This window comes from Pygocentrus nattereri, chromosome 20, assembly GCF_015220715.1.
Source record: "Pygocentrus nattereri isolate fPygNat1 chromosome 20, fPygNat1.pri, whole genome shotgun sequence".
Taxonomy (NCBI): domain Eukaryota; kingdom Metazoa; phylum Chordata; class Actinopteri; order Characiformes; family Serrasalmidae; genus Pygocentrus; species Pygocentrus nattereri.
The window spans coordinates 32,559,981-32,587,552 of record NC_051230.1 but is presented as its reverse complement, the minus strand read 5'-3'; the positions used below and the strand labels follow the sequence as shown (position 1 = coordinate 32,587,552).

The 27,572-nt window shown below is 46.5% G+C and overlaps 1 protein-coding gene across 3 annotated transcripts in view; it reads right to left on the bottom strand.

Annotated features, from left to right (window-relative positions):
- Positions 1 to 18,203: 18,203 nt before the first annotated feature.
- LOC108415742 (BOLA class I histocompatibility antigen, alpha chain BL3-7-like) overlaps positions 18,204 to 27,572 on the bottom strand; it is a 42,720-nt gene continuing 33,351 nt past the window's right edge. For 2 of the 3 annotated variants that reach the window (XM_037531903.1, XM_037531904.1), the window contains exons 6-7: positions 26,046 to 26,139; positions 18,204 to 19,163 (exon numbers count right to left, since the gene is read on the bottom strand). In XM_037531903.1, coding sequence (XP_037387800.1) covers positions 26,072 to 26,139 — 68 coding nt within the window. In that variant the 3' untranslated portion in view covers positions 18,204 to 19,163; positions 26,046 to 26,071. The remainder of the gene's footprint in view (positions 19,164 to 26,045; positions 26,140 to 27,572) is intronic. The other variant, XR_005129239.1, reaches the window with a different exon arrangement.

Genomic DNA, 27,572 nt, shown 5'->3' with positions numbered 1-27,572 from the left:
TCCATCCTGTCTCCGAGCGGTCGCGGCGTGCGCACTAATGGTACAGGATGCTGAAAAAATCGTTCTAGGTCATGACTTGACCTTACACACCTCTCATCAGGTCTGTCAGCTCCTAAATAACTGTTCTACACCACCGTTACGCTTTCGCCGTAGTTCATGATTTTGGGGGAATCTGGCATTAACGCGGTTTCATTACTACTGATAACAAACCCATTTCCCATGTGTCGCTTATCGAGGACCTGATCAGGGCTACCTTCCTGCCCTCCCGACTGGCCGGTGTTAAAGTTCGCGCTCACCAGCGTAGTAGCGACCCTGACTCTGTTGGTAACAATACCGCCGACTCTGCCGCAAAACGCGGAGCTCTTCATGGCCCCACTTGCCCTTTTATGAATCCGGCTTCCTTCTCCTGTGCTGCACTCACGGTTGACTCACTTCCTCGTCTTGATCTTGACTGTATTCAGGCCACCGCCTCGGACTCTGATATCAAGCATTGGCTGTCATCGGGCTACGATCCAGCCGTCAAACCGCTGCGCGACGCCCGCACATTGTGTTCTGTTCCTCGTTCCCGATTTTCATGGTATTTCGCATCGGGAACGAAGAGGGGTAAAGCATGACATGTCCGAATTGTTTTGCATTCACAATTTGACCGTTGTTCACATATTAGACCGTTGTCTTACATGTGCACAGAATAACCCAAAACCGGCCGGACCGCACCAAGTTCTTCCTAAACCGGAAACACCTTTTCAAGAATGGCAAATCGATTTCACACACATGACGACTGTAGGGCCGTACAAATATTTACTGGTCTTGGTAGATAAATTTTTGGTTGGACAGAGGCGTTCCCATGCAATAAAGAAAATGCAAATACAATTGTGACAAAACTATGCCAAGAAATCATACCGCGTTACGGTGTCCCCTTAGGAATAGACTCCGACAAAGGCACACCGGTCACCTCCAAAGTCACACAGATGCTCGCGAAGCACCTGAGCATAGACTGGGCTTTCCACATCCCCTATCACCCTCAATCCTCGGGTATGGTCGAAAGGGTTAATCGGACTATAAAAGGGCGGTTATGAAAGGCCATGCAGACGCAGAACACTACTAAGGTTTTACCTGTAGTTTTGGCCAAACTGCGGATGGCGCGCACAGACACTCTGAGTGGTCTGTCGCCGTATGAAATTGTCATGGGACGTCCGTTCCCCCTCCCATGGCGTCAGAAAACGGCTCTGGGGGGAACGGCGGACTTGGATGTGCGTCGCAGCGAGTACACCGCAGGGTTGTTAACTGTTCTGAATGAATACTGGGAGAGGGTCAACCAAACTATCACAGACCCTCCCAGGGTCTCAACCCATGCTTTTAAGCCGGGCGATCAGGTATTGGTCAAGAAATTTGAGAGAAAGGGTTTTTCAGACTCCCCTTTCTCTGAACCCACTACTGTACTCGCTGTCACACGCACGGGGGTATTAACCGATCTTTTTCTACAGTGGATTCATGCCTCCAGATGTCAGTCAGCCCCGCAGTGATGTATATACATGTTAGACGTCTAACTATTTTTGTTTCCTATCTCTAACCTGTCCTGTGTTACAGAAGTATGTTGCAGCTAATATTAATCCTGTGCCTGGTGGAACGTGCTGGCGGATCCCCCATGGATAACGTTTTCTGGCAGTATGCTAACTGGACTGCCAAGCAGTACACCAATGACTCCTGCTACGTGTGTCACCTGATGCCCTCCAGTGTGAACAAGCACTCCATGGTCACGGCCCCTCAGGATCTCTGCTACTCTGCAGGCTGTAGCACACACCTGTCTGTCTCCTGACTGTTTGAATGTTACTCATTATGATTACCCTCACATTAATTATTCTCTTGCTTTATCACAGGATTTTTGTTCTAAAACTCGCAACACTACAGATTTTGCTACATGTTTGCAGTACATTCTTAAATATGTCCTTACTAACTCCTTACTAACTCCTTATTAACTACTTACTCCTTATTTTGCCATGGCTGTCCCCATTATCTGTATGGTTTTGCTGTTGTTGTGTTTGGGTCCTTGTTTTTTTCAGATGCCTCATGGAAAGGGTCTACGCGCTGGCCTCTGCGATGCGACCCCCGCGGCCCGTATACCAGCCTCTCATCTCCAGCACCAACCATATGTATGTGTGTACTCACGCACCACTGTGACTCGCCCTGTTATGCCTCACCAGTTTGTGAGGCATAAAAGAGGGGAATGAAAGGGTTAACTCTGCTCTAACTCTGCTCTAAGCAGACTTTGCAGCAAGCATAGCTACTGTCCTTGGCAGTTTGCACAAACAACTTGCTCCTCTTATCGGGACAACATTCTGTCCAGAACCATTTGTTCTCTTTCGTAGGTAAGATTATCGTACACAGAGCAGAAGCCCCCCTCCTTTGGGCAGTTCCGGTGGTCCGTGAGTGTCAGCCTAGCATTTCATGACTGTTAGACAACTTATTTGGGTCCACCCTGTTTGCTTGTACGCAACAGGGCAGGACGTGTTTGTATAAAAGAAGGAGTGCCCTTCTTTCTTTGTGCAGAAGACTTAATAAACTCTTTGATTGATTAAGAGAGTCGTTCTGTCTTCCTGCACCGAGCGCTCCCGCTGCAACTGAGGCTTTCCACAGGACAGGTGATCCACTCTCTGGTTCCTCTTCATGAACGGACCAAAAACGGCCGGTCCTTTCACAGGCTGACATGAAAGACCCTCAGACACCTTCACTTCTTCTCCCTCACATTAGATCTCTGTGTGATCAGTTCATACACAACTGACTGTATTAGTAGCGTCCTGTAGGAAGATCTACTGAAACTACAGAAAACAGTCTTTAACATTTACCCCTCTTCATGCTCCTCGTCTATAATCTCTTCAGACTGACAGCGTCACTGTCTTCTCTGCTGCTGTCAGACCGGTTTGGGACCAGTCCTGTGATTTACAGTCAGCCTAGTAGAACATCACTCACTGACTAACGTGGTACATTAAATTTGCCTTCTCTCTAAAGAAGCTGTGTTCTGAAGAAGTGTGTTATCCAGTGGAAATGAAAACTGTGTGTGATCGATTTAAATCATCTCTAACATCAACGACCTGCTGTTACTAAGAGAACTATAGGTATAGGCTTTAGCTCTGTGTAGGATAGTGTGGTTCTTCTTTCATAGTAAAGGGCTCTCACTGATTTTCTGTCAGTGGCTGTGGTCAGGAGAGTGTCTGGGATTGTGAACAGTTCAGCCCAGAGGTGGATTTTCCACAAAGCAAGATTTCTTAGCAGATCTTATAACGTAGGCCTGAAAGCCTGTGAGAAGAGCAGAACATTCCTATGGTCTTCAGCTTTTGGCTGAATTTATACAGCTTCTCCTCTAGAATGGTCAGAAAGACTTTATCTGAAGTTTTATTTTGCTGATATTCTAAAATGATGAGAAAGAAACTCTCAAATCAAACACCAAATAGAATTTAAAGATAAAGATCACAGTAAAACTATTCACTCCATCCTGGTCATTTACTGATATTCTACTGCTACTGACCAGGGCTCAAAGGCCACAGTACAGAAACATCCTACCTCTGAAATCTGATCTGTTTAGTCACCATGACGGCTTCAGTTGTGACTGAATTCCTCCATCAGGGTTGTGGCAGGTGCTGGAGCCTGTCCAGGAGTTCATCAGTCAGAATGCAGGAAATTTACCTGGCTTATACCAACAAGCATGCTGACAGGTTTTGGCCCGTCCTTGTGCTTACACTTGTACATCCTTGATCATGTACTTGTCTTTAACTTGGCCTGTCCTTGTGCTTAGCCCGGTACATCCTTGACGATGTACTAGTCTTTAACTTGGCCTGTGCTTGTACTTACCGTGGTACATCCTTGAAGATGTACTTGTCTTTAACTTGGCCTGTCCTTGTGCTTACCCCAGTACATCCTTGACGATGTACTTGTCTTTAACTTGGCCTGTGCTTGTACTTACCGTGGTACATCCTTGATGATGTACTTGTCTTTAACTTGGCCTGTACTTGTACTTGTACTTACTTCTTTATATATACACACGTCCTTAATCGTGGCCCGTATTTGTACATACACTTGTACATTCTTCTTCACATACTTGAGCACCGGCGCCTGGATGGATTTCTTCGTCTACGTGTCCTTAACGGCGGCCCGCACCGGCGCCTGGATGGACTTCTTCCTCTACGTGTCCTTAACGGCGGCCCGCACGGGCGCCTGGATGGACTTCTTCGTCTACGTGTCCTTAACGGCGGCCCGCACCGGCGCCTGGATGGACTTCTTCCTCTACGTGTCCTTAACGGCGGCCCGCACCGGCGCCTGGATGGACTTCTTCGTCTACGTGTCCTTAACGGCGGCCCGCACCGGCGCCTGGATGGACTTCTTCGTCTACGTGTCCTTAACGGCGGCCCGCACCGGCGCCTGGATGGACTTCTTCGTCTACGTGTCCTTAACGGCGGACCGCACCGGCGCCTGGATGGACTTCTTCGTCTACGTGTCCTTAACGGCGGACCGCACCGGCGCCTGGATGGACTTCTTCGTCTACGTGTCCTTAACGGCGGACCGCACCGGTGCCTGGATGGACTTCTTCGTCTACGTGTCCTTAACGGCGGCCTGCACCGACGCCTGGATGGACTTCTTCGTCTACGTGTCCTTCCACTACTGGCCGGGTCAATAATCCATCCCTGGTCATTACAGGGCCTGTAATGGCACTATGTCATGACAATCATGTGGAAGAAATAGAAAATGTTCTCAATCCTGAGACCTGCAGCAGCAGCAGCTGAAACAGCTTCATCTATTTTCTGCCTCTTTGATATTTCACTCCTTCAAGGAGTAACTGATACAAAAAGCTCATCCTTATTCCACTTGATTTCTGCAATAAAACAAGCCTAATTACCCCAGTCTGCTGACTGATTATTAATAGTAGTATTAATCATAACAGTAGTGGTAATATTACACTGAAAAAGGAGGGTTGAATTTACATGATTCAGATATTTACATGGCTCCATGTCAATCTATGTCTATTATGCAAAATGAATTACACACACAGGACATTTCACTTCTCTTTCCCTTCATTTTCTTCTTAAACTTGAAAATTGTAATCCTCTCTCTCTCTCTCTCTCTCTCTCTCTCTCTCTCTCTCTCTCTCTCTCTCTTTCTTTTTCTTTCTCTTTCTTTCTCTTTCTTTCTCACCCTGCATGAGACAAGCTTTAGCTGATGTCCAAAACAGGCCACTCTGTATGTGACAAAATCATGAACATGAGTTTAAACAGAACACAACCCAGGTACATCCTTGATCATGTACTTGTCTTTAACTTGGCCTGTCCTTGTGCTTACACTTGTACATCCTTGATCATGTACTTGTCTTTAACTTGGCCTGTCCTTGTGCTTACCCCGGTACATCCTTGACGATGTACTTGTCTTTAACTTGGCCTGTGCTTTTACTTACCGTGGTACATCCTTGATCATGTACTTGTCTTTAACTTGGCCTGTACTTGTACTTGTACTTACTTCTTTATATATACACACTTGTCCTTAATCGTGGCCTGTATTTGTACGTACACTTGTACATTCTTCTTCACATACTTGAGCACCTGGATGTAGTTCTTCGGCCCCTTCCTCAGCTCTGCTGCTCCTCATCTTCCTCTGAGCTGTTGTTCAACAGCCTCATTAGCAGTGAGTGAGGTATTGAGGGATGGGGTGAGGACGGTGTTGGTATTGAGGGATGGGGTGAGGATATCACTGTTCATGGGTGACGCAGTAATGAGGGGAATCAGGCTGAAATGAAAGACCCTCAGACACCTTCACTTCTTCTCCCTCACATTAGAGCTCAGTGTGATCAGTTCATACACAAGTGACTGTATTAGTAACGTCCTGTAGGAAGATCTACTGAAACTACAGAAAACAGTCTTTAACATTTACCCCTCTTCATGCTCCTCGTCTATAATCTCTTCAGACTGACAGCGTCACTGTCTTCTCTGCTGCTGTCAGACCGGTTTGGGACCAGTCCTGTGATTTACAGTCAGCCTAGTAGAACATCACTCACTGACTAACGTGGTGCTTTAAATTTGCCTTCTCTCTAAAGAAGCTGTGTTCTGAAGAAGTGTGTTATCTAGTGGATCTGAAAACTGTGTGTGATCGATTTAAATCATCTCTAATATCAACGACCTGCTGTTACTAAGAGAAGTGTAGGTATAGGCTTTAGCTCTGTGTAGGATAGTGTGGTTCTTCTTTCATAGTAAAGGGCTCTCACTGATTTTCTGTCAGTGGCTGTGGTCAGGAGAGTGTCTGGGATTGTGAACAGTTCAGCCCAGAGGTGGATTTTCCACAAAGCAAGATTTCTTAGCAGATCTTATAACGTAGGCCTGAAAGCCTGTGAGAAGAGCAGAACATTCCTATGGTCTTCAGCTTTTGGCTGAATTTATACAGCTTCTCCTCTAGAATGGTCAGAACGACTTTATCTGAAGTTTTATTTTGCTGATATTCTAAAATGATGAGAAAGAAACTCTCAAATCAAAGAATTTAAAGATAAAGATCACAGTAAAACTATTCACTCCATCCTGGTCATTTAGTGATATTCTACTGCTACCTGACCAGGGCTCAAAGGCCACAGTACAGAAACATCCTACCTCTGAAATCTGATCTGTTTAGTCACCATGATGGCTTCAGTTGTGACTGAATTCCTCCATCAGGGTTGTGGCAGGTGCTGGAGCCTGTCCAGGAGTTCATCAGTCAGAATGCAGGAAATTTACCTGGCTTATACCAACAAGCATGCTGACAGGTTTTGGCCCGTCCTTGTGCTTACACTTGTACATCCTTGATCATGTACTTGTCTTTAACTTGGCCTATACTTGTGCTTACCCCGGTACATCTTTGACGATGTACTTGTCTTTAACTTGGCCTGTGTTTGTACTTACCGTGGTACATCCTTGATCATGTACTTGTCTTTAACTTGGACTGTCCTTGTGCTTACCCCGGTACATCCTTGACGTACTTGTCTTTAACTTGGCCTGTACTTGTACTTGTACTTGTACTTTCTTCTTTATATATACACACATGTCCTTAATCGTGGCCCGTATTTGTACATACACTTGTACATTCTTCTTCACATACTTGAGCACCGGCGCCTGGATGGATTTCTTCGTCTACGTGTCCTTAACGGCGGCCCGCACCGGCGCCTGGATGGACTTCTTCCTCTACGTGTCCTTAACGGCGGCCCGCACGGGCGCCTGGATGGACTTCTTCCTCTACGTGTCCTTAACGGCGGACCGCACCGGCGCCTGGATGGACTTCTTCGTCTACGTGTCCTTAACGGTGGACCGCACCGGCGCCTGGATGGACTTCTTCGTCTACGTGTCCTTAACGGCGGACCGCACCGGCGCCTGGATGGACTTCTTCGTCTACGTGTCCTTAACGGCGGCCTGCACCGACGCCTGGATGGACTTCTTCGTCTACGTGTCCTTCCACTACTGGCCGGGTCAATAATCCATCCCTGGTCATTACAGGGCCTGTAATGGCACTATGTCATGACAATCATGTGGAAGAAATAGAAAATGTTCTCAATCCTGAGACCTGCAGCAGCAGCAGCTGAAACAGCTTCATCTATTTTCTGCCTCTTTGATATTTCACTCCTTCAAGGAGCAACTGATACAAAAAGCTCATCCTTATTCCACTTGATTTCTGCAATAAAACAAGCCTAATTACCCCAGTCTGCTGACTGATTATTAATAGTAGTATTAATCATAACAGTAGTGGTAATATTACACTGAAAAAGGAGGGTTGAATTTACATGATTCAGATATTTACATGGCTCCATGTCAATCTATGTCTATTATGCAAAATGAACTACACACACAGGACATTTCACTTCTCTTTCCCTTCATTTTCTTCTTAAACTTGAAAATTGTAATCCTCTCTCTCTCTGTCTCTCTCTCTCTGTCTTTCTCACCCTGCATGAGACAAGCTTTAGCTGATGTCCAGAACAGGCCACTCTGTATGTGACAAAATCATGAACATGAGTTTAAACAGAACACAACCCAGGTACATCCTTGATCATGTACTTGTCTTTAACTTGGCCTGTCCTTGTGCTTACACTTGTACATCCTTGATCATGTACTTGTCTTTAACTTGGCCTGTCCTTGTGCTTACCCCGGTACATCCTTGACGATGTACTTGTCTTTAACTTGGCCTGTGCTTTTACTTACCGTGGTACATCCTTGATCATGTACTTGTCTTTAACTTGGCCTGTACTTGTACTTGTACTTACTTCTTTATATATACACACTTGTCCTTAATCGTGGCCTGTATTTGTACGTACACTTGTACATTCTTCTTCACATACTTGAGCACCTGGATGTAGTTCTTCGGCCCCTTCCTCAGCTCTGCTGCTCCTCATCTTCCTCTGAGCTGTTGTTCAACAGCCTCATTAGCAGTGAGTGAGGTATTGAGGGATGGGATGAGGACGGTGTTGGTATTGAGGGATGGGGTGAGGATATCATTGTACATGGGTGGTGCAGTAATGAGGGGAATCAGGCTGAAATGAAAGACCCTCAGACACCTTCACTTCTTCTCCCTCACATTAGAGCTCAGTGTGATCAGTTCATACACAAGTGACTGTATTAGTAACGTCCTGTAGGAAGATCTACTGAAACTACAGAAAACAGTCTTTAACATTTACCCCTCTTCATGCTCCTCGTCTATAATCTCTTCAGACTGACAGCGTCACTGTCTTCTCTGCTGCTGTCAGACCGGTTTGGGACCAGTCCTGTGATTTACAGTCAGCCTAGTAGAACATCACTCACTGACTAACGTGGTGCTTTAAATTTGCCTTCTCTCTAAAGAAGCTGTGTTCTGAAGAAGTGTGTTATCTAGTGGATCTGAAAACTGTGTGTGATCGATTTAAATCATCTCTAATATCAACGACCTGCTGTTACTAAGAGAAGTGTAGGTATAGGCTTTAGCTCTGTGTAGGATAGTGTGGTTCTTCTTTCATAGTAAAGGGCTCTCACTGATTTTCTGTCAGTGGCTGTGGTCAGGAGAGTGTCTGGGATTGTGAACAGTTCAGCCCAGTGGTGGATTTTCCACAAAGCAAGATTTCTTAGCAGATCTTATAACGTAGGCCTGAAAGCCTGTGAGAAGAGCAGAACATTCCTATGGACTTCAGCTTTTGGCTGAATTTATACAGCTTCTCCTCTAGAATGGTCAGAAAGACTTTATCTGAAGTTTTATTTTGCTGATATTCTAAAATGATGAGAAAGAAACTCTCAAATCAAACACCAAATAGAATTTAAAGATAAAGATCACAGTAAAACTATTCACTCCATCCTGGTCATTTACTGATATTCTACTGCTACTGACCAGGGCTCAAAGGCCACAGTACAGAAACATCCTACCTCTGAAATCTGATCTGTTTAGTCACCATGACGGCTTCAGTTGTGACTGAATTCCTCCATCAGGGTTGTGGCAGGTGCTGGAGCCTGTCCAGGAGTTCATCAGTCAGAATGCAGGAAATTTACCTGGCTTATACCAACAAGCATGCTGACAGGTTTTGGCCCGTCCTTGTGCTTACACTTGTACATCCTTGATCATGTACTTGTCTTTAACTTGGCCTGTCCTTGTGCTTAGCCCGGTACATCCTTGAAGATGTACTTGTCTTTAACTTGGCCTGTGCTTGTACTTACCGTGGTACATCCTTGAAGATGTACTTGTCTTTAACTTGGCCTGTGCTTGTACTTACCCCGGTACATCCTTGAAGATGTACTTGTCTTTAACTTGGCCTGTACTTGTACTTACCATGGTACATCCTTGATCAAATTCTTGTCTTTAACTCGGCCTGTACTTGTACTTGTACTTGTACTTGTACTTACTTCTTTATATATACACACACACACACACACACACACACACACACACTTGTCCTTAATCGTGGCCTGTATTTGTACGTACACTTGTACATTCTTCTTCAAATACTTGAGCACCGGCGCCTGGATGGACTTCTTCCTCTACGTGTCCTTAACGGCGGCCCGCACCGGCGCCTGGATGGACTTCTTCGTCTACGTGTCCTTAACGGCGGCCCGCACCGGCGCCTGGATGGACTTCTTCGTCTACGTGTCCTTAACGGCGGCCCGCACCGGCGCCTGGATGGACTTCTTCGTCTACGTGTCCTTAACGGCGGCCCGCACCGGGGCCTGGATGGACTTCTTCGTCTACGTGTCCTTAACGGCGGCCCGCACCGGGGCCTGGATGGACTTCTTCGTCTACGTGTCCTTAACGGCGGCCCGCACCGGCGCCTGGATGGACTTCTTCGTCTACGTGTCCTTAACGGCGGCCCGCACCGGCGCCTGGATGGACTTCTTCGTCTACGTGTCCTTAACGGCGGCCCGCACCGGCGCCTGGATGGACTTCTTCCTCTACGTGTCCTTAACGGCGGCCCGCACCGGCGCCTGGATGGACTTCTTCGTCTACGTGTCCTTAACGGCGGCCCGCACCGGCGCCTGGATGGACTTCTTCGTCTACGTGTCCTTAACGGCGGCCCGCACCGGCGCCTGGATGGACTTCTTCATCTACGTGTCCTTAACGGCGGCCCGCACCGGCGCCTGGATGGACTTCTTCCTCTACGTGTCCTTAACGGCGGCCCGCACCGGCGCCTGGATGGACTTCTTCGTCTACGTGTCCTTAACGGTGGCCCGCACCGGCGCCTGGATGGACTTCTTCGTCTATGTGTCCTTAACAGCGGCCCGCACCGACGCCTGGATGGACTTCTTCGTCTACGTGTCCTTCCACTACTGGCCGGGTCAATAATCCATCCCTGGTCATTACAGGGCCTGTAATGGCACTATGTCATGACAATCATATGAAAGAAATAGAAAATGTTCTCAATCCTGAGACCTGCAGCAGCAGCAGCTGAAACTTCTTCATCTATTTTCTACCTCTTTGATGTTTCACTCCTTCACGGAGCAACTGATACAAAAAGCTCATCCTTATTCCACTTGATTTCTGCAATAAAACAAGCCTAATTACCCCAGTCTGCTGATTGATTATTAATAGTAGTATTAATCATAACAGTAGTGGTAATATTACACTGAAAAAGGAGGGTTGAATTTACATGATTCAGATATTTACATGGCTCCACGTCAATCTATGTCTATTATGCAAAATGAATTACACACACAGGACATTTCACTTCTCTTTCCCTTCATTTTCTTCTTAAACTTGAAAATTGTAATTCTCTCTCTCTCTCTCTCTCTCTCTCTCTCTCTCTCTCTCTCTCTCTCTCTCTCTCTCTCTCTCTCACCCTGCATGAGACAAGCTTGAGCTGATGTCCACAACAGGCCACTCTGTATGTGACAAAATCATGAACATGAGTTTAAACATAACACAACCCTGGTACATCCTTGATCATGTACTTGTCTTTAACTTGGCCTGTACTTGTACTTGTACTTACTTCTTTATATATACACACACTTGTCCTTAATCGTGGCCTGTATTTGTACCTACACTTGTACATTCTTCTTCACATACTTGAGCACCGGCGCCTGGATGGAGTTCTTCGTCCCCTTCCTCAGCTCTGCTGATCCTCATCTTCCTCTGAGCTGTTGTTCAACAGCCTCATTAGCAGTGAGTGAGGTATTGAGGGATGGGGTGAGGACGGTGTTGGTATTGAGGGATGGGGTGAGGATATCATTGTACATGGGTGGTGCAGTAATGAGGGGAATCAGGCTGAAATGAAAGACCCTCAGACACCTTCACTTCTTCTCCCTCACATTAGAGCTCAGTGTGATCAGTTCATACACAAGTGACTGTATTAGTAACGTCCTGTAGGAAGATCTACTGAAACTACAGAAAACAGTCTTTAACATTTACCCCTCTTCATGCTCCTCGTCTATAATCTCTTCAGACTGACAGCGTCACTGTCTTCTCTGCTGCTGTCAGACCGGTTTGGGACCAGTCCTGTGATTTACAGTCAGCCTAGTAGAACATCACTCACTGACTAACGTGGTGCTTTAAATTTGCCTTCTCTCTAAAGAAGCTGTGTTCTGAAGAAGTGTGTTATCTAGTGGATCTGAAAACTGTGTGTGATCGATTTAAATCATCTCTAATATCAACGACCTGCTGTTACTAAGAGAAGTGTAGGTATAGGCTTTAGCTCTGTGTAGGATAGTGTGGTTCTTCTTTCATAGTAAAGGGCTCTCACTGATTTTCTGTCAGTGGCTGTGGTCAGGAGAGTGTCTGGGATTGTGAACAGTTCAGCCCAGAGGTGGATTTTCCACAAAGCAAGATTTCTTAGCAGATCTTATAACGTAGGCCTGAAAGCCTGTGAGAAGAGCAGAACATTCCTATGGACTTCAGCTTTTGGCTGAATTTATACAGCTTCTCCTCTAGAATGGTCAGAAAGACTTTATCTGAAGTTTTATTTTGCTGATATTCTAAAATGATGAGAAAGAAACTCTCAAATCAAACACCAAATAGAATTTAAAGATAAAGATCACAGTAAAACTATTCACTCCATCCTGGTCATTTACTGATATTCTACTGCTACTGACCAGGGCTCAAAGGCCACAGTACAGAAACATCCTACCTCTGAAATCTGATCTGTTTAGTCACCATGACGGCTTCAGTTGTGACTGAATTCCTCCATCAGGGTTGTGGCAGGTGCTGGAGCCTGTCCAGGAGTTCATCAGTCAGAATGCAGGAAATTTACCTGGCTTATACCAACAAGCATGCTGACAGGTTTTGGCCCGTCCTTGTGCTTACACTTGTACATCCTTGATCATGTACTTGTCTTTAACTTGGCCTGTCCTTGTGCTTAGCCCGGTACATCCTTGACGATGTACTTGTCTTTAACTTGGCCTGTGCTTGTACTTACCGTGGTACATCCTTGAAGATGTACTTGTCTTTAACTTGGCCTGACCTTGTGCTTACCCCGGTACATCTTTGAAGATGTACTTGTCTTTAACTTGGCCTGTACTTGTACTTACCCTGGTACATCCTTGATCATGTATTTGTCTTTAACTTGGACTGTACTTGTACTTACCCTGGTACATCCTTGACGATGTACTTGCCTTTAACTTGGACTGTACTTGTACTTACCCCGGTACATCCTTGACGACGTACTTGTCTTTAACTTGGCCTGTACTTGTACTTGTACTTGTACTTGTACTTACTTCTTTATATATACACACATGACCTTAATCGTGGCCCGTATTTGTACATACACTTGTACATTCTTCTTCACATACTTGAGCACCGGCGCCTGGATGGATTTCTTCGTCTACGTGTCCTTAACGGCGGCCCGCACCGGCGCCTGGATGGACTTCTTCCTCTACGTGTCCTTAACGGCGGCCCGCACCGGCGCCTGGATGGACTTCTTCGTCTACGTGTCCTTAACGGCGGCCCGCACCGGCGCCTGGATGGACTTCTTCGTCTACGTGTCCTTAACGGCGGCCCGCACCGGCGCCTGGATGGACTTCTTCGTCTACGTGTCCTTAACGGCGGCCCGCACCGGCGCCTGGATGGACTTCTTCGTCTACGTGTCCTTAACGGCGGCCCGCACCGGCGCCTGGATGGACTTCTTCGTCTACGTGTCCTTAACGGCGGACCGCACCGGCGCCTGGATGGACTTCTTCGTCTACGTGTCCTTAACGGCGGACCGCACCGGCGCCTGGATGGACTTCTTCGTCTACGTGTCCTTAACGGCGGACCGCACCGGCGCCTGGATGGACTTCTTCGTCTACGTGTCCTTAACGGCGGCCCGCATCGACGCCTGGATGGACTTCTTCGTCTACGTTTCCTTCCACTACTGGCCGGGTCAATAATCCATCCCTGGTCATTACAGGGCCTGTAATGGCACTATGTCATGACAATCATGTGAAAGAAATAGAAAATGTTCTCAATCCTGAGACCTGCAGCAGCAGCAGCTGAAACAGCTTCATCTATTTTCTGCCTCTTTGATGTTTCACTCCTTCAAGGAGCAACTGATACAACAAGCTCACCATTATTCCACTTGATTTCTGCAATAAAACAAGCCTAATTACCCCAGTCTGCTGATTGATTATTAATAGTAGTATTAATCATAACAGTAGTGGTAATATTACACTGAAAAGGAGGGTTGAATTTACATGATTCAGATATTTACATGGCTCCACGTCAATCTATGTCTATTATGCAAAATGAACTACACACGCAGGACATTTCACTTCTCTTTCCTTTCATTTTCTTCTTAAACTTGAAAATCTCTCTCTCTCTCTCTCTCTCTCTCTCTCTCTCTATAAGACCTCCTTCTGGTCTATGGAACACAATTTTAGCTCATGATCTTTGTAATCTAATACAGTTTCATGATATCTGAGACATGATTTGAGCAAGGAAAGTGTTCTTAGTACAGATAAATAAAAAGGAAAACATCACCTTCCTCAGCTCTGCTGCTCCTCATCTTCCTCTGAGCTGTTGTTCAACAGCCTCATTAGCAGTGAGTGAGGTATTGAGGGATTGGGTGAGGACGGTGTTGGTGTTGAGGGATAGGGTGAGGATGGCGTTGGTTTTGAGGGATGGGGTGAAGATGGTGTTCGTATTGTGGGATGGGGTGAGGACGGCGTTGGATATTGAGGGATGGAGTGAAGATGGTGTTGGATATTGAGGGATGGGGTGAAGATGGTGTTGAATATTGAGGGATGGGGTGAAGATGGTGTTCGTATTGAGGGATGGGGTGAGGATGGCGTTGGATATTGAAGGATGGAGTGAAGATGGTGTTGGATATTGAGGGATGGGGTGAAGATGGTGTTCGTATTGAAGGATGGGGTGAGGATGGCGTTGGATATTGAGGGATGGAGTGAAGATGGTGTTGGATATTGAGGGATGGGGTGAAGATGGTGTTGGATATTGAGGGATGGGGTGAAGATGGTGTTGGATATTGAGGGATGGGGTGAATATGGTGTTCGTATTGAGGGATGGGGTGAGGATGGTGTTCGTATTGAGGGATGGGGTGAGGATGGTGTTGGATATTGAGGGATGGGTGAGGACGGCGTTGGTTTTGAGGGATGGGGTGAGGACGGCGTTGGTTTTGAGGGATGGAGTGAAGATGGTGTTCGTATTGAGGGATGGGGTGAGGATGGCGTTGGATATTGAGGGATGGAGTGAAGATGGTGTTGGATATTGAGGGATGGGGTGAAGATGGTGTTGGATATTGAGGGATGGGGTGAAGATGGTGTTCGTATTGAAGGATGGGGTGAGGATGGCGTTGGATATTGAGGGATGGGGTGAAGATGGTGTTGGATATTGAGGGATGGGGTGAAGATGGTGTTGGATATTGAGGGATGGGGTGAAGATGGTGTTGGATATTGAGGGATGGGGTGAATATGGTGTTCGTATTGAGGGATGGGGTGAGGATGGTGTTCGTATTGAGGGATGGGGTGAGGATGGTGTTGGATATTGAGGGATGGGGTGAGGATGGTGTTGGATATTGAGGGATGGGGTGAGGATGGTGTTGGATATTGAGGGATGGGGTGAAGATGGTGTTCGTATTGAAGGATGGGGTGAGGATGGTGTTGGATATTGAGGGATGGGGTGAAGATGGTGTTGGATATTGAGGGATGGGTGAGGACGGCGTTGGTTTTGAGGGATGGGGTGAGGATGGTGTTGGTTTTGAGGGATGGGGTGAGGACGGCGTTGGTTTTGAGGGATGGGGTGAGGATGGCGTTGGTTTTGAGGGATGGGGTGAGGATGGCGTTGGATATTGAGGGATGGGGTGAGGATGGTGTTGGATATTGAGGGATGGGGTGAAGATGGTGTTGGATATTGAGGGATGGGGTGAAGATGGTGTTCGTATTGAAGGATGGGGTGAGGATGGTGTTGGATATTGAGGGATGGGGTGAAGATGGTGTTGGATATTGAGGGATGGGGTGAAGATGGTGTTGGATATTGAGGGATGGGGTGAAGATGGTGTTCGTATTGAAGGATGGGGTGAGGATGGTGTTGGATATTGAGGGATGGGGTGAAGATGGTGTTGGATATTGAGGGATGGGTGAGGACGGCGTTGGTTTTGAGGGATGGGGTGAGGACGGCGTTGGTTTTGAGGGATGGGGTGAGGATGGCGTTGGATATTGAGGGATGGGGTGAGGATGGTGTTGGATATTGAGGGATGGGGTGAGGATGGTGTTGGATATTGAGGGATGGGGTGAAGATGGCGTTGGATATTGAGGGATGGGGTGAAGATGGTATTGGATATTGAGGTATGGGTTGAAGATGGCATTCGTATTGATTTTCTTTAGTAAGACACTTTTGTGAATCCAAACTCTGAATGGTGGTTTTACTGTGGACCTTCCTCAGAGCAAAGCTATCTGTATCTAATAAAAACATCCTAATATTATTTTTGTATTGTTTATTATATCCACATTTCCTTGAGGAACTGATAAAATTCATTCATTTGATAAACTCCGGTTTGACTGAGGTTTAAAGACGTAAACGTGTCTTCTGCAGCACACGGTTTAAAGATAACATTTTCTGGAAAATGAAAATGCACAGTTACTTTATAGTGTTTTTATTGCTCCCCTCTTTTTGTTTCTTATCAGCCGAGTGTCTGTGACTTGTAGACAAGACCTAGCCTGCATGGTGCACTACCTCCCCCTCTTGGTTCTCCTTTTGTAATCGGCAAGGAAGAGGCACTTCCTCTGCTTTAGGTGTTGGTGTTGGTATTTTGCCCCAGTGATACTTTTTAACCTTACTAAATTTACCACCACAGGCTGATGCAGGTGAAGGTTGGGTTTCCTTTAACAGGACAGAAGACACCATTACTTTGACTCCAAGCCTAAAACTGATTTGTCTGATTAAGATTAGAGGAAGTTGAGGCCCGTCTTAAAGAAAAGGCCCCATTCCTGTATATCCTTGAATGGTAAGGCAAAACACACAGATTCCAAAATATTTAATACGAGCTGTGTGGTTTCTCCTCTTCCTTTGGGGATGACTGAGGAGACACAACGTGCTTATTCCGGGAATATAACCACTTGGGATACATTAGTTAGAGACCACTTTGTAGAGTAGCACAAGCATCACGTTTGGAAAGTGAGGAGGCTGGATGAGCAAACAAGCTTTACTGATACACTAGAATAAACATGAGAGACTGCAAGATTAGACAAGGAAAGACTGAAACATAGGGCCAAACATATAAAAGACACAATGACATCCACCTGAGAGAAGAAGACAGGAATTATACACAGGCAGGAATACGAATGGGGAGTGTTTCCTTTTTAACATTGGAGCAAGAGGCTGTTAACTGGGTTGAAGACGGGGCAAGGACTCTTATCAGTGTGGGACAGATGTAAGTGTAGAAGGGGTAAGCAGCGCTGAGGGTGTAGAGAAGGGATCAACAGTCACAGATCACCAGGGTGTTAAAAAGTTTGAGGAAACTAGACTCCGTGTTGGTTCAACATGTTTTTCACTATAGCCAGAAGCCCCATAATTCAAAGCCCACATCATCTGTTGGTAAATGCTCCTCGTTGAAGGCCTGTTCAAACATCTTTCTTGTAAATGGATTCAACTATTTGAGCAGCCATTACTGACACAGGTGGTAAAATGCACTCATGGCTGCGTAACCCTCATAACCCTCATGAGATTTGACCAATATCTTTTTCCAACTTGGTGGCAGCAGAATCACAGTGCTCCCATACAGAAAAGTGAGCTCCATAAAGACACAGTCTATTGAGAACCCCATTAGCACCTTTGGGATGATTTGGAGTTGATGCAGAACTGATCATCCACCATCAGTACCTGCCATCATTAATGCTCTTGTGGCTGAATGCTGTCAAATCCTCAGAGCAATGTTCCAACATCTAGTGTAAAGCCTTCCCAGAAGTGTAGAGGCTGTTGCAGCAGCAAAGGGGAACCAACTCCCCATTAACACCCTTAGTTTCAGAAGAAATGCTGGAGGAGCAGGTGTCTACAAACATTTGGACACATAACAAATGTTCTTAAAACTGTTACTGCTGTGTGGTGTTAACTGAAGTGGGATGTAAAATGTGGCAGCAACAAGTTATATAAACATTGAATGGCAGAATGTAATAATTTCCATCTTTCTTAAAATTGAATTTGAAACACATGTAATAACTGCAGATGATAAGCGGTTGGTGTAACTGTGCAACCGTGAGCTTATTATTTATCACAGTCTGCCTGAGTCTCAGAGAGAGGAGTAAACAAGGTTTGAGAAGTAAAGACACCTGCACATCTTTCACATTCAGTTTCTTTATTCACTTCAACACACAGTCAAAAGTATGTTACATATACAGGTGTTATTGACTAAGTAAGAATCAGTTGAAACATCCACAGAGAACACTTAAACATGGCATTTGTCTCTAAATTTCAGTGCACATTTTTATTCATTGGCTAAGTTTAACATGTTGGAAAAAAAAATAAATGTGAAATATAAAATGTGCCAAAACTTTTGCACAGGCCACATTTTACATGGTATTTTTCCTAATATGTAAAATGTGGTGAATCGTAATCTTAATATATATAATAAATAAATGTATGCATAAAAAGTGTTTTGTACATATGTTCATTTATTTTCAATTAAAAAAAAACATGATTTCACCAGGTTTTTTGCCTATGAAACTACAGTATTTTATGTATTGTAATTTCCGCAAGTTGAATACAGTATATTGGTAAGAATAAATAATAACTGAAACTATGTGTGGCAGAGCGGAGGGGTAAATTAAGTAGCACGACTACGCCACCTAGGGGAATTTCACCCCTAGGAAATATACCTGGGACATAAGCCCAAGGCAGAAGGACACGCTGGTTCGACACACTTGGACAGAGACGTAATGCCAATGTTCTTTCAAAGTTTATTAAAGATTATTTAAAATCTCCCTCCCAAGACAGGTCAGGACACAAGCCCCCTACTGGACCCTGGCACAATAAAAAGACACAAATACAATTAAATTTAATATCCTATGGATCCATATACAATTTCATAAATTTCTGGTGGCAAACGGAACAGGGCTAAGGGGCTCACCACAGCAGAAGAAAGTATGAGAGTAGAGGGGGGGGGGGAGCACCTACACTACACACCACAGGTGATCACACTACACACCTCAACGCCACACAAAGTGCTCTATACTACAGGGAAGGTGAAAAAGGGACTCCGCCACCCAAATCAGTCTGCCTCCCGCTTTGGCCCACTGCTCCTGTCCAACCAGAAGAAAAAAACAAAAAATAGTTACACCAGGGTTTGAGGAGGAAGGCTAACAGCATTGGCTAATAAGTGCCACTGTCCTTACCCCCTCATACAACACCGTCCAATAACCCTCATAAAACACACACACACACACACACACACACACACACACACACACACACACACACACACCAAACCAACACTACAGCCCAAGAGCCAAATTAGGACAAAGTAAAAATCACAAAAAAACCAAATAAACAAACAGACAAAGAAACAAATTAGAAAAGGACAATATTACTAAACAAACATAAAATAAACCAAAATTAAAGAAACAAAAACAGTCCTAAGCCAACCCATGGCAATACAGCAGGAATCTGAATCCCAAACGTAAATTCCAGACAAAACAGCAGCACCACAGAGAGCTGGAGACACCAGCAAACAGTTCTGGCCAGAAGACCTGCAAAACACACAACAGCAGCTAAAATGGTCAACGCAAAATACTGTCCAGCTTACAAATTAACAGGGCGTATACCTACCAGCATACAGCACAACAGTCTCCCCCGCAGGAAGGATAGGAACACAGGCCCCCCAGCCACAGCAAGTAGTAGCCACAGCGGCGCAGCACAGCCCTTATTCTTACTTAACTGCAAGTGAAACTGTGCCGGCAAAGCCGCAGAGCACCAACACCGGCAAGAACACCGCAAGCCAACGGCACTATAACAAACCGCGGAAGCGGATTAATGATTAAAGCCCGCATTGGAAGCCTTCCATACAAAAACCCAAAAATACGGGTACCTTATACTCGTTGAAGAGTGAGCCAGAAAGGAGAATCAAATGCGTCCACGCCAAACACCGCCACGCCGGATGCCGTAGACCCGGAAGTAAAGTGCCCCGAAAGGGAGAGGGGGGGGAACAACAGGTAGCGCACCTACAGGCAGCGTTCTCCTGCCCAGATATAATGTGCCAAGGACCCGCCCAACAATTTAAAGTGGGTGTTTGTTAAACAGGAGGTGCCTCCTGCTACAATCTACCCCACCATCTTGCATCGTCGCCCCGACGATGAATTAACCTAATGAAACTAGCACCAAGGTCTAAACAATACTGACTGTGCGCTTAACACAGACTCTTGTAGTGCCTCTGCCCTATTGGCCTCAGTACGTACTGTACACGGAAGACGATGAATATTAGAGTGCTGACCCGCTGTAGGGCGCGCAGTACGGCGCAACGTCAGACTAGAACAAGGCTGGGACAAGGGAGAATCTAAGGGCTGAGGCCCCTCCTGCACAGCTGATGCCCCTAAAACCTGCTCCCCCCCTACCGGTGACACTGTATAAAGCCCTGCAGAACTATTCGGAACAGTTACAACAGGTGGTATAGTCTCCGATACCAACAGCCATAGGTCACCATCACCGGAGGTGTCTGCTGCCGCTATCGGTACTGGTGGCGGGGAAGCCCTAGGAAGAGTAGTAGAAACCCCTTTCTGAATTTGAGGCTTCAGCATGTTACGGTGAACATGCTTTACCTTACACAGATCATTAATGGGGGCAACCATATAAACAGCTCCTTCACCAGAAGGGGCTCTTAGCACCTGATGCACAACAGAACTCCACACATCCTGAATCTTATGGCGCCCCCGGGCACTATGGTCCCGGAGATAAACCAACTGACCCTCATATAAGGGCACGTCCCGAATACGCTGGTCATACCTTTCCTTCCGGCGACCAGCCGCTACCAACAACCGCTCACGAGCCCCTTCGAATGCCAACTTAAGTCTGGCCTGATGCTCCAACACCCAATCCTGAATCCCCCCAGGCATAGGATCCTGCACCTGACCCAATAAAAAGTCTACAGGGAGCCTAGGTTCCTGGCCAAACATCAAAAAGTAAGGAGACTCGCCCGTACCCTGATGAGGGGTAGTATTGTAGCAGAAAACTACTTGTGGCAGGTGGGAAGCCCAATCCTGCTTCCGAGAGGTTGGTAGGGTACGCAAAAGGTTATGCAGGGTTCTGTTAAAACGCTCGCACTGCCCATTACCCGCAGGATGGTATGGGGTCGTCCGAGACCTTTCTACCCCATATAAACAACAGAGCTGATAAATTAAAGCGCTTTCAAAGCTTCTACCTTGATCGGAATGAATCCGACTTGGGACACCAAACTTATAAAACCATTCCATCAGCAGGACCTGTGCCACAGTGGAAGCTCGCTGATCACGAGTGGGGACTGCTACTGTGTATTTACTAAATACATCAGTCATTACCAGGACATTTTCCATCCCATTCCGTGATGGCTCCAACATGGTGAAATCTATGGCCAAGATTTCATTTGGCCTGGATGCCAACAAATGCCCCATAAAACTATGGGGTACCTGCCCTGAATCTTTAGCAACTTGGCACCGTTCACACTCTTGGCACCACTGTTTGATGTCCGTAAACATCCCAGGCCAGTAACACCGCTGCCTTACCAACTCTGTAGTCCGCTCAATACCCTGGTGGCCGTGTTCCTGATGCAGGTGTTTCAATACCTCCTGCTTAAGAACCGCAGGCAAGATAAGTTGAAGATACTCCTCTCCTCCATCGGGACGAAACACCCGACGATACAACACCCCCTCTCTCTCCACCAACCGGCCCCACTGGCGCAACAGCGCCATTGCTGGTCTAGATACCTTACGCCTCTCGGTGGAGGAGGGCTGGACCTGCTTCCTCCAAAACACCAGAACCTCTTTAAGAAGAGGATCTGCGTCCTGCAAGGAACAAATGTCCTGGGAAGAACTACCTGGTAGCGCAGAGACCAAAGCCTGAGTTGCCACCACCTCTGAATCCACCTGGGAGGCCTGTTGGACTAATAACGGGACGGAGGTACCTGGAAGAACATGTTCTGCCAAACTGGGGCCTGACAGATACTGACGGGAGAGTGCATCTGCATTTTTATTACTACGGCCTGAACGATACTTGATCTCAAAGTCAAAAACCGCAAGCTGCGCTGCCCATCGATGCTCTGTGGCTCCCAGTTTGGCGGACTGAAGGTAACTCAATGGGTTGTTGTCAGTGTATACCACACACTTCTGCCCCAAAAGGTACTCGCGAAATTTCTCTGTCATGGCCCACTTTAGCGCAAGAAATTCCAACTTCATAGAACTATAATTAACCATATTGCGCTCTGGGGGCCGAAGACCTCGGCTGGCATAAGCTACTGGACGAACCTGCCCTTCCTGCTCTTGGGAGAGCACAGCGCCAAGGCCACTATGGCTGGCATCAATTTCTAAAATAAAGGGCAATGAAAAGTCTGCAAAGGCCAACACCGGAGCGGAAACCAACTTTGCCTTCAAGGCCTCAAAACTTTGCTCACACTGGGAAGTCCAGGCTGATCCCAGACCCTGTCTGGAACCCTTCTTAGACTCTGTACTCAGGAGTGCAGCCACCAGCTTATGCAGAGGGCCGGCCAATTGAGCAAATCCCTCCACAAAGCGCCTATAGTAGCTGGCGAACCCTAAAAAAGAACGCAGCTCTGACACATTCCGAGGACGCTGCCACTGTGCTACCGCCTCAACCTTAGCAGGGTCAGTAGAAACTCCTCTACTAGAAATGACATGTCCCAAATAACCAACTTCCTGTTGGAAAAAGACACACTTCCCCAATTTTGCCTTTAAGCCTTCCTTTTGGAGGCGCCCCAGTACAACCTCCAATCGCTGCACATGTTGGGAAACAGAGGAAGAAAACACAATAATATCATCAAGGTAGAGAAGCCAGGACTGATACTGCTGGTCCCCGAACATCCGTTGCATCAGCCGTTGGAAAGTGCTTGGAGCATTACACAGCCCAAACGCCATCCGGTTCCACTCAAATAAGCCAAACGGTGTACAAAAAGCGGTCTTAGGCTTATCCTGTTCTGCCACTGGAACCTGATTATACCCACTGGCCAGATCTAAAGTAGAAAACCAGCGGGCTCCGGCAAGTGCATCCAGGCTCTCCTCAATGCGCGGCAAAGGAAAAGCATCCTTACGTGTCTTGCTATTAAGCAGTCGATAATCCACGCACATGCGCAAACTTCCATCCTTCTTTTTAACTAGGACAATGGGGGAAGCATAGGGACTACTGCTCTCCCTCACTACCCGAGCCTCAAGAAGCTGATCAATATGGGCCTTCACCAACTCGTACTCTGATGGGGGAATGCGCCTATACCGCTGCCGCACTGGAACATCATCTAGCAGAGGAATCTCATGTTCAATGAGGTTCGTACACCCCAAGTCACCCTCATGAGCTGAAAAAACTAAGTGGTACTTCTGTAAGAGAGACCGAACCTCCTTTTGTTCTAGCTCGGTCAAAGCCGACAGATCTACTGCCGCCATTCCATTCTGTACAGAACTAGCAACTGTTTGGGAAGACACTGTGGCAGTCATGGGCCGGACCTCAGTAACACCAGAAGGTAGACTGACAACCTGAACACTGCTTAAAGAGCCAAGGCGAGTATGCGGGTACAGCAGGACTTCAGTGGTCCCTACATTAACTACCGGAACATAAACTGTGCCCCTGACAACATGGACAAGACAGGGAGAAGCCAACAGACCTGCAGGCAAGCCAACCTCAGAAGGCTCAAAGAGCGCAGAACGGCCAACCGATAGCTCTGGACAAGTGCTGGCAACCAACTTCATTACCCCACCAGGTATGCGCAACGCCCGGCTCCCCCGCACCTTTACATGCCCCATGGGGTCTCTGGGCACCTGGGCTGCAGACTGGTGGCAGTGCTGTAAGGCCTGAATAACCGGAACAGGAGCCTGCACCACTGAGGGCACATTAAAAAAGGAAGGGCCATGTGACCCAAACAGCTCCTGATAACACCGGCTAATAATATTCATCCCCAAAACACCTGGGACTACAGTAGAAGCACCAGGAGGATCTTTCACTACCAGGATCCCACAACGAGACATCACCTTACCACACAGCATTACATCCAGTTCTAAATAACCTATATAGGGGATATCAAGCCCATTAGCGGCCCGAAGCTGTAACCAGTGACAGGACTGTAAATGGTCCTGACCCCAAGGTTCAAACTGCTGTATAAAGAAGCTCTCGGTTACTGTAGATACCATAGAACCAGTATCCAGTAAGCAAGAAACCACAACCCCACCAATTAACACATCAACAACTGGACAGGAAGACATCAGCCTAGATACAGTACCCACCGTTGAGCCTAAAGTCACCCCCTCTGAGCTGTGGCTCTGCAACTCAGCGGGCTTCAGTTTTCCATTTGCCGAGAAAAACGAGGTGGTCTAGCCACATTCTGAGGCGGAGGCCTAGATGGAGGAAGAACACGTTCCCCATCACACTCCCGTGCAAAGTGACCCGGCTGTTGGCATCTCCGACATATTACACGCTCCCGATGAAAAGGGTAGCTAGACCGAGAGGACGTCTGCAAAGCCGCAACAGTGCTAGTTAACCGATTGAGCTGTTCTTGCTGCTGCTTCAAAAGATCCTTTAACTCTCCCAATTCTGATGGCTGAGAAGCAGTTAGAGGAGCTGGGCGGGAACCTCCCTGCACACTATACTGCAAACCATAAGCTGATGGTAGGGAAAAACTACGTCCCCTAGCACCCCCCGGCAGCCCCTCCCTCTCCCACCGGATGGCTTCCCCACGGACCTCTAACAGCGTAGCATTAGGCCTCTGGCGGACAAACTGCTTTAACTCTCTACGAAGAGCACCATCTAAAACATGTTCCACAAACTGGTCTCGAAGCAAAACCCCTACATTAAGCAGTCCCTCCGGGGCATGCTGCTTTACTGGTTCCATTAAAGCCAGTAAAGCTAAAGAAAACTCCTGCAAGGTTTCCCCTTCCTGCTGGTTGCGTGAAAAAAATGCCTGCTGTAACGTCACATAAGACTGGGAACAACCATAGAGATCTTTTAAAATGGCTAAAATTTTAACTGGGTCCCCTCTCTCCACACTCGAGCGAAACTTTATTTCTTCCCTCGCTTCCCCTTCTAAATGGTCAAAAATAAAGAAAGCCTGATCCAATACAGAAAGATGACGGGCCCGCATACACACTTGTATCTCCTCAATCCATTCCACTACACTTATCCCAGACTTACCATTGAATAAAGGGCACTTCCGATCACGAGGCACTACCACAAGACGCTCTGTGACAGTACTAACACCAGCAGGCGGAGCATTACTTGCCGCGACAGGGAAAGCTGGGGTAGCCACACCAGACCCAGTCGGAACGGCAGCCCTTTCCTGAAGTAGCCTCTCATTATCAGCCTTAAGCTGCAACACTAAGTCTCTAAGCTGCTGTATCTCCTCCTCCATCTCCGGGGGTGCTACACCAAACTCAAACAACCAATAAGGTTAAGAACCTATCCAATCCCTCAAGTAAATGCTGCTGTTTTGTCTCTAATATACCTAATACACAGTTTAATATTTAAACTAAAACACCACAAACACACATTGGACCTTACGTCTCTGATTCGCAAGTGAATCCTGCCGACTGCGCCAAAATGTGGCAGAGCGGAGGGGTAAATTAAGTAGCACGACTACGCCACCTAGGGGAATTTCACCCCTAGGAAATATACCTGGGACATAAGCCCAAGGCAGAAGGACACGCTGGTTCGACACACTTGGACAGAGACGTAATGCCAATGTTCTTTCAAAGTTTATTAAAGATTATTTAAAATCTCCCTCCCAAGACAGGTCAGGACACAAGCCCCCTACTGGACCCTGGCACAATAAAAAGACACAAATACAATTAAATTTAATATCCTATGGATCCATATACAATTTCATAAATTTCTGGTGGCAAACGGAACAGGGCTAAGGGGCTCACCACAGCAGAAGAAAGTATGAGAGTAGAGGGGGGGGGGGAGCACCTACACTACACACCACAGGTGATCACACTACACACCTCAACGCCACACAAAGTGCTCTATACTACAGGGAAGGTGAAAAAGGGACTCCGCCACCCAAATCAGTCTGCCTCCCGCTTTGGCCCACTGCTCCTGTCCAACCAGAAGAAAAAAACAAAAAATAGTTACACCAGGGTTTGAGGAGGAAGGCTAACAGCATTGGCTAATAAGTGCCACTGTCCTTACCCCCTCATACAACACCGTCCAATAACCCTCATAAAACACACACACACACACACACACACCTATACTTGTAATTATCTCTTAAGGGGGACACCAGTCAGGGACATGCTATTCGGGGACACCACTTTCCCGTGGTCCTACAGACATGAAAAAAATCATGCAAGTATAATTAAAATTAAGAAACACCAAGATCATCTCAGATTTTTGATTTAACCAAGTAAGTTTCCCAGTGTGTTCTGGTCCTGCCAAATGGGGACTTGGGACTAAATTTGCATAACACAGAAATTCTGTGATTATTATAACTTCATGAGGACGGTACTTGGGACCTAATTTGCATACACACAGATCAGTGAAAGAACATCAGGGGGACATTTAAAATCATTAAACTCCAAATGTAACTCAAAATATCTGTAGTTTTTTTTAAGTGCATACACAAGACAGCCATCTTGGTTTAACAAATTATTCCTTTTTTATTCCAGTTAAATAAATGTATTTTGTATTCACATAACACAATACTAGTCTATAGCACTGTGATTTAGTCTAGAGTGCTTTAGACTTAACAGTTTTTAGCTTCAATGGACAAAGAACTACTATATGCCCATATACCATTTTCACTGCCCTACAAAACTTGAACTTATTTTTGTCCTTTTAAATTTAGAACAAATGAAATCAACAATGCGACTGTGAACAATGTGCCAAAACCTATTTTGGGTTTTTTATTTTTTTTGGGAAAAGTCAGCTCTTACACGTATACACCGATCAGATATAACATTATGACCACCTCCTTGTTTCTACGCTCATTGTCCATTTTATCAGCTCCACTTACTGTATAGCTGCACTTTGTAGTTCTACAGTTACAGACTGTAGTCCACCTGCTTCTCTGATACTTTGCTACCCCCTAAACACTGTGTCCACTCACTGTCCACTCTATTAGACACTCCTACCTTGTTGGTCCACCTTGTAGATGTAAAGTCAGAGACGACAGCTCATTTGCTGCTGCACAGTTTGTGTTGGTCATCGTCTGGTCCTTCATCAGTGGCCACAGGACGCTGCCCACAGGACGCTGCCCACAGGACACTGTTGGCTGAATATTTTTGGTTGGTGGACTATTCTCAGTCCAGCAGCGACACTGAGGTGTTTATAAACTCCAGCAGCACTGCTGTGTCTGATCCACTCAGACCAGTGCAACACACACTAACACACCACCACATCAGTGTTACTGCAGTGCTGAGAATGACCCACCATCTAAACAGTACCTGCTCTGTGAGGGTCCATGGGGGTCCTGACCACTGAAGAACAGGGTAACAGAGTATCAGAGAAACAGATGGACTACAGTCTGTAAC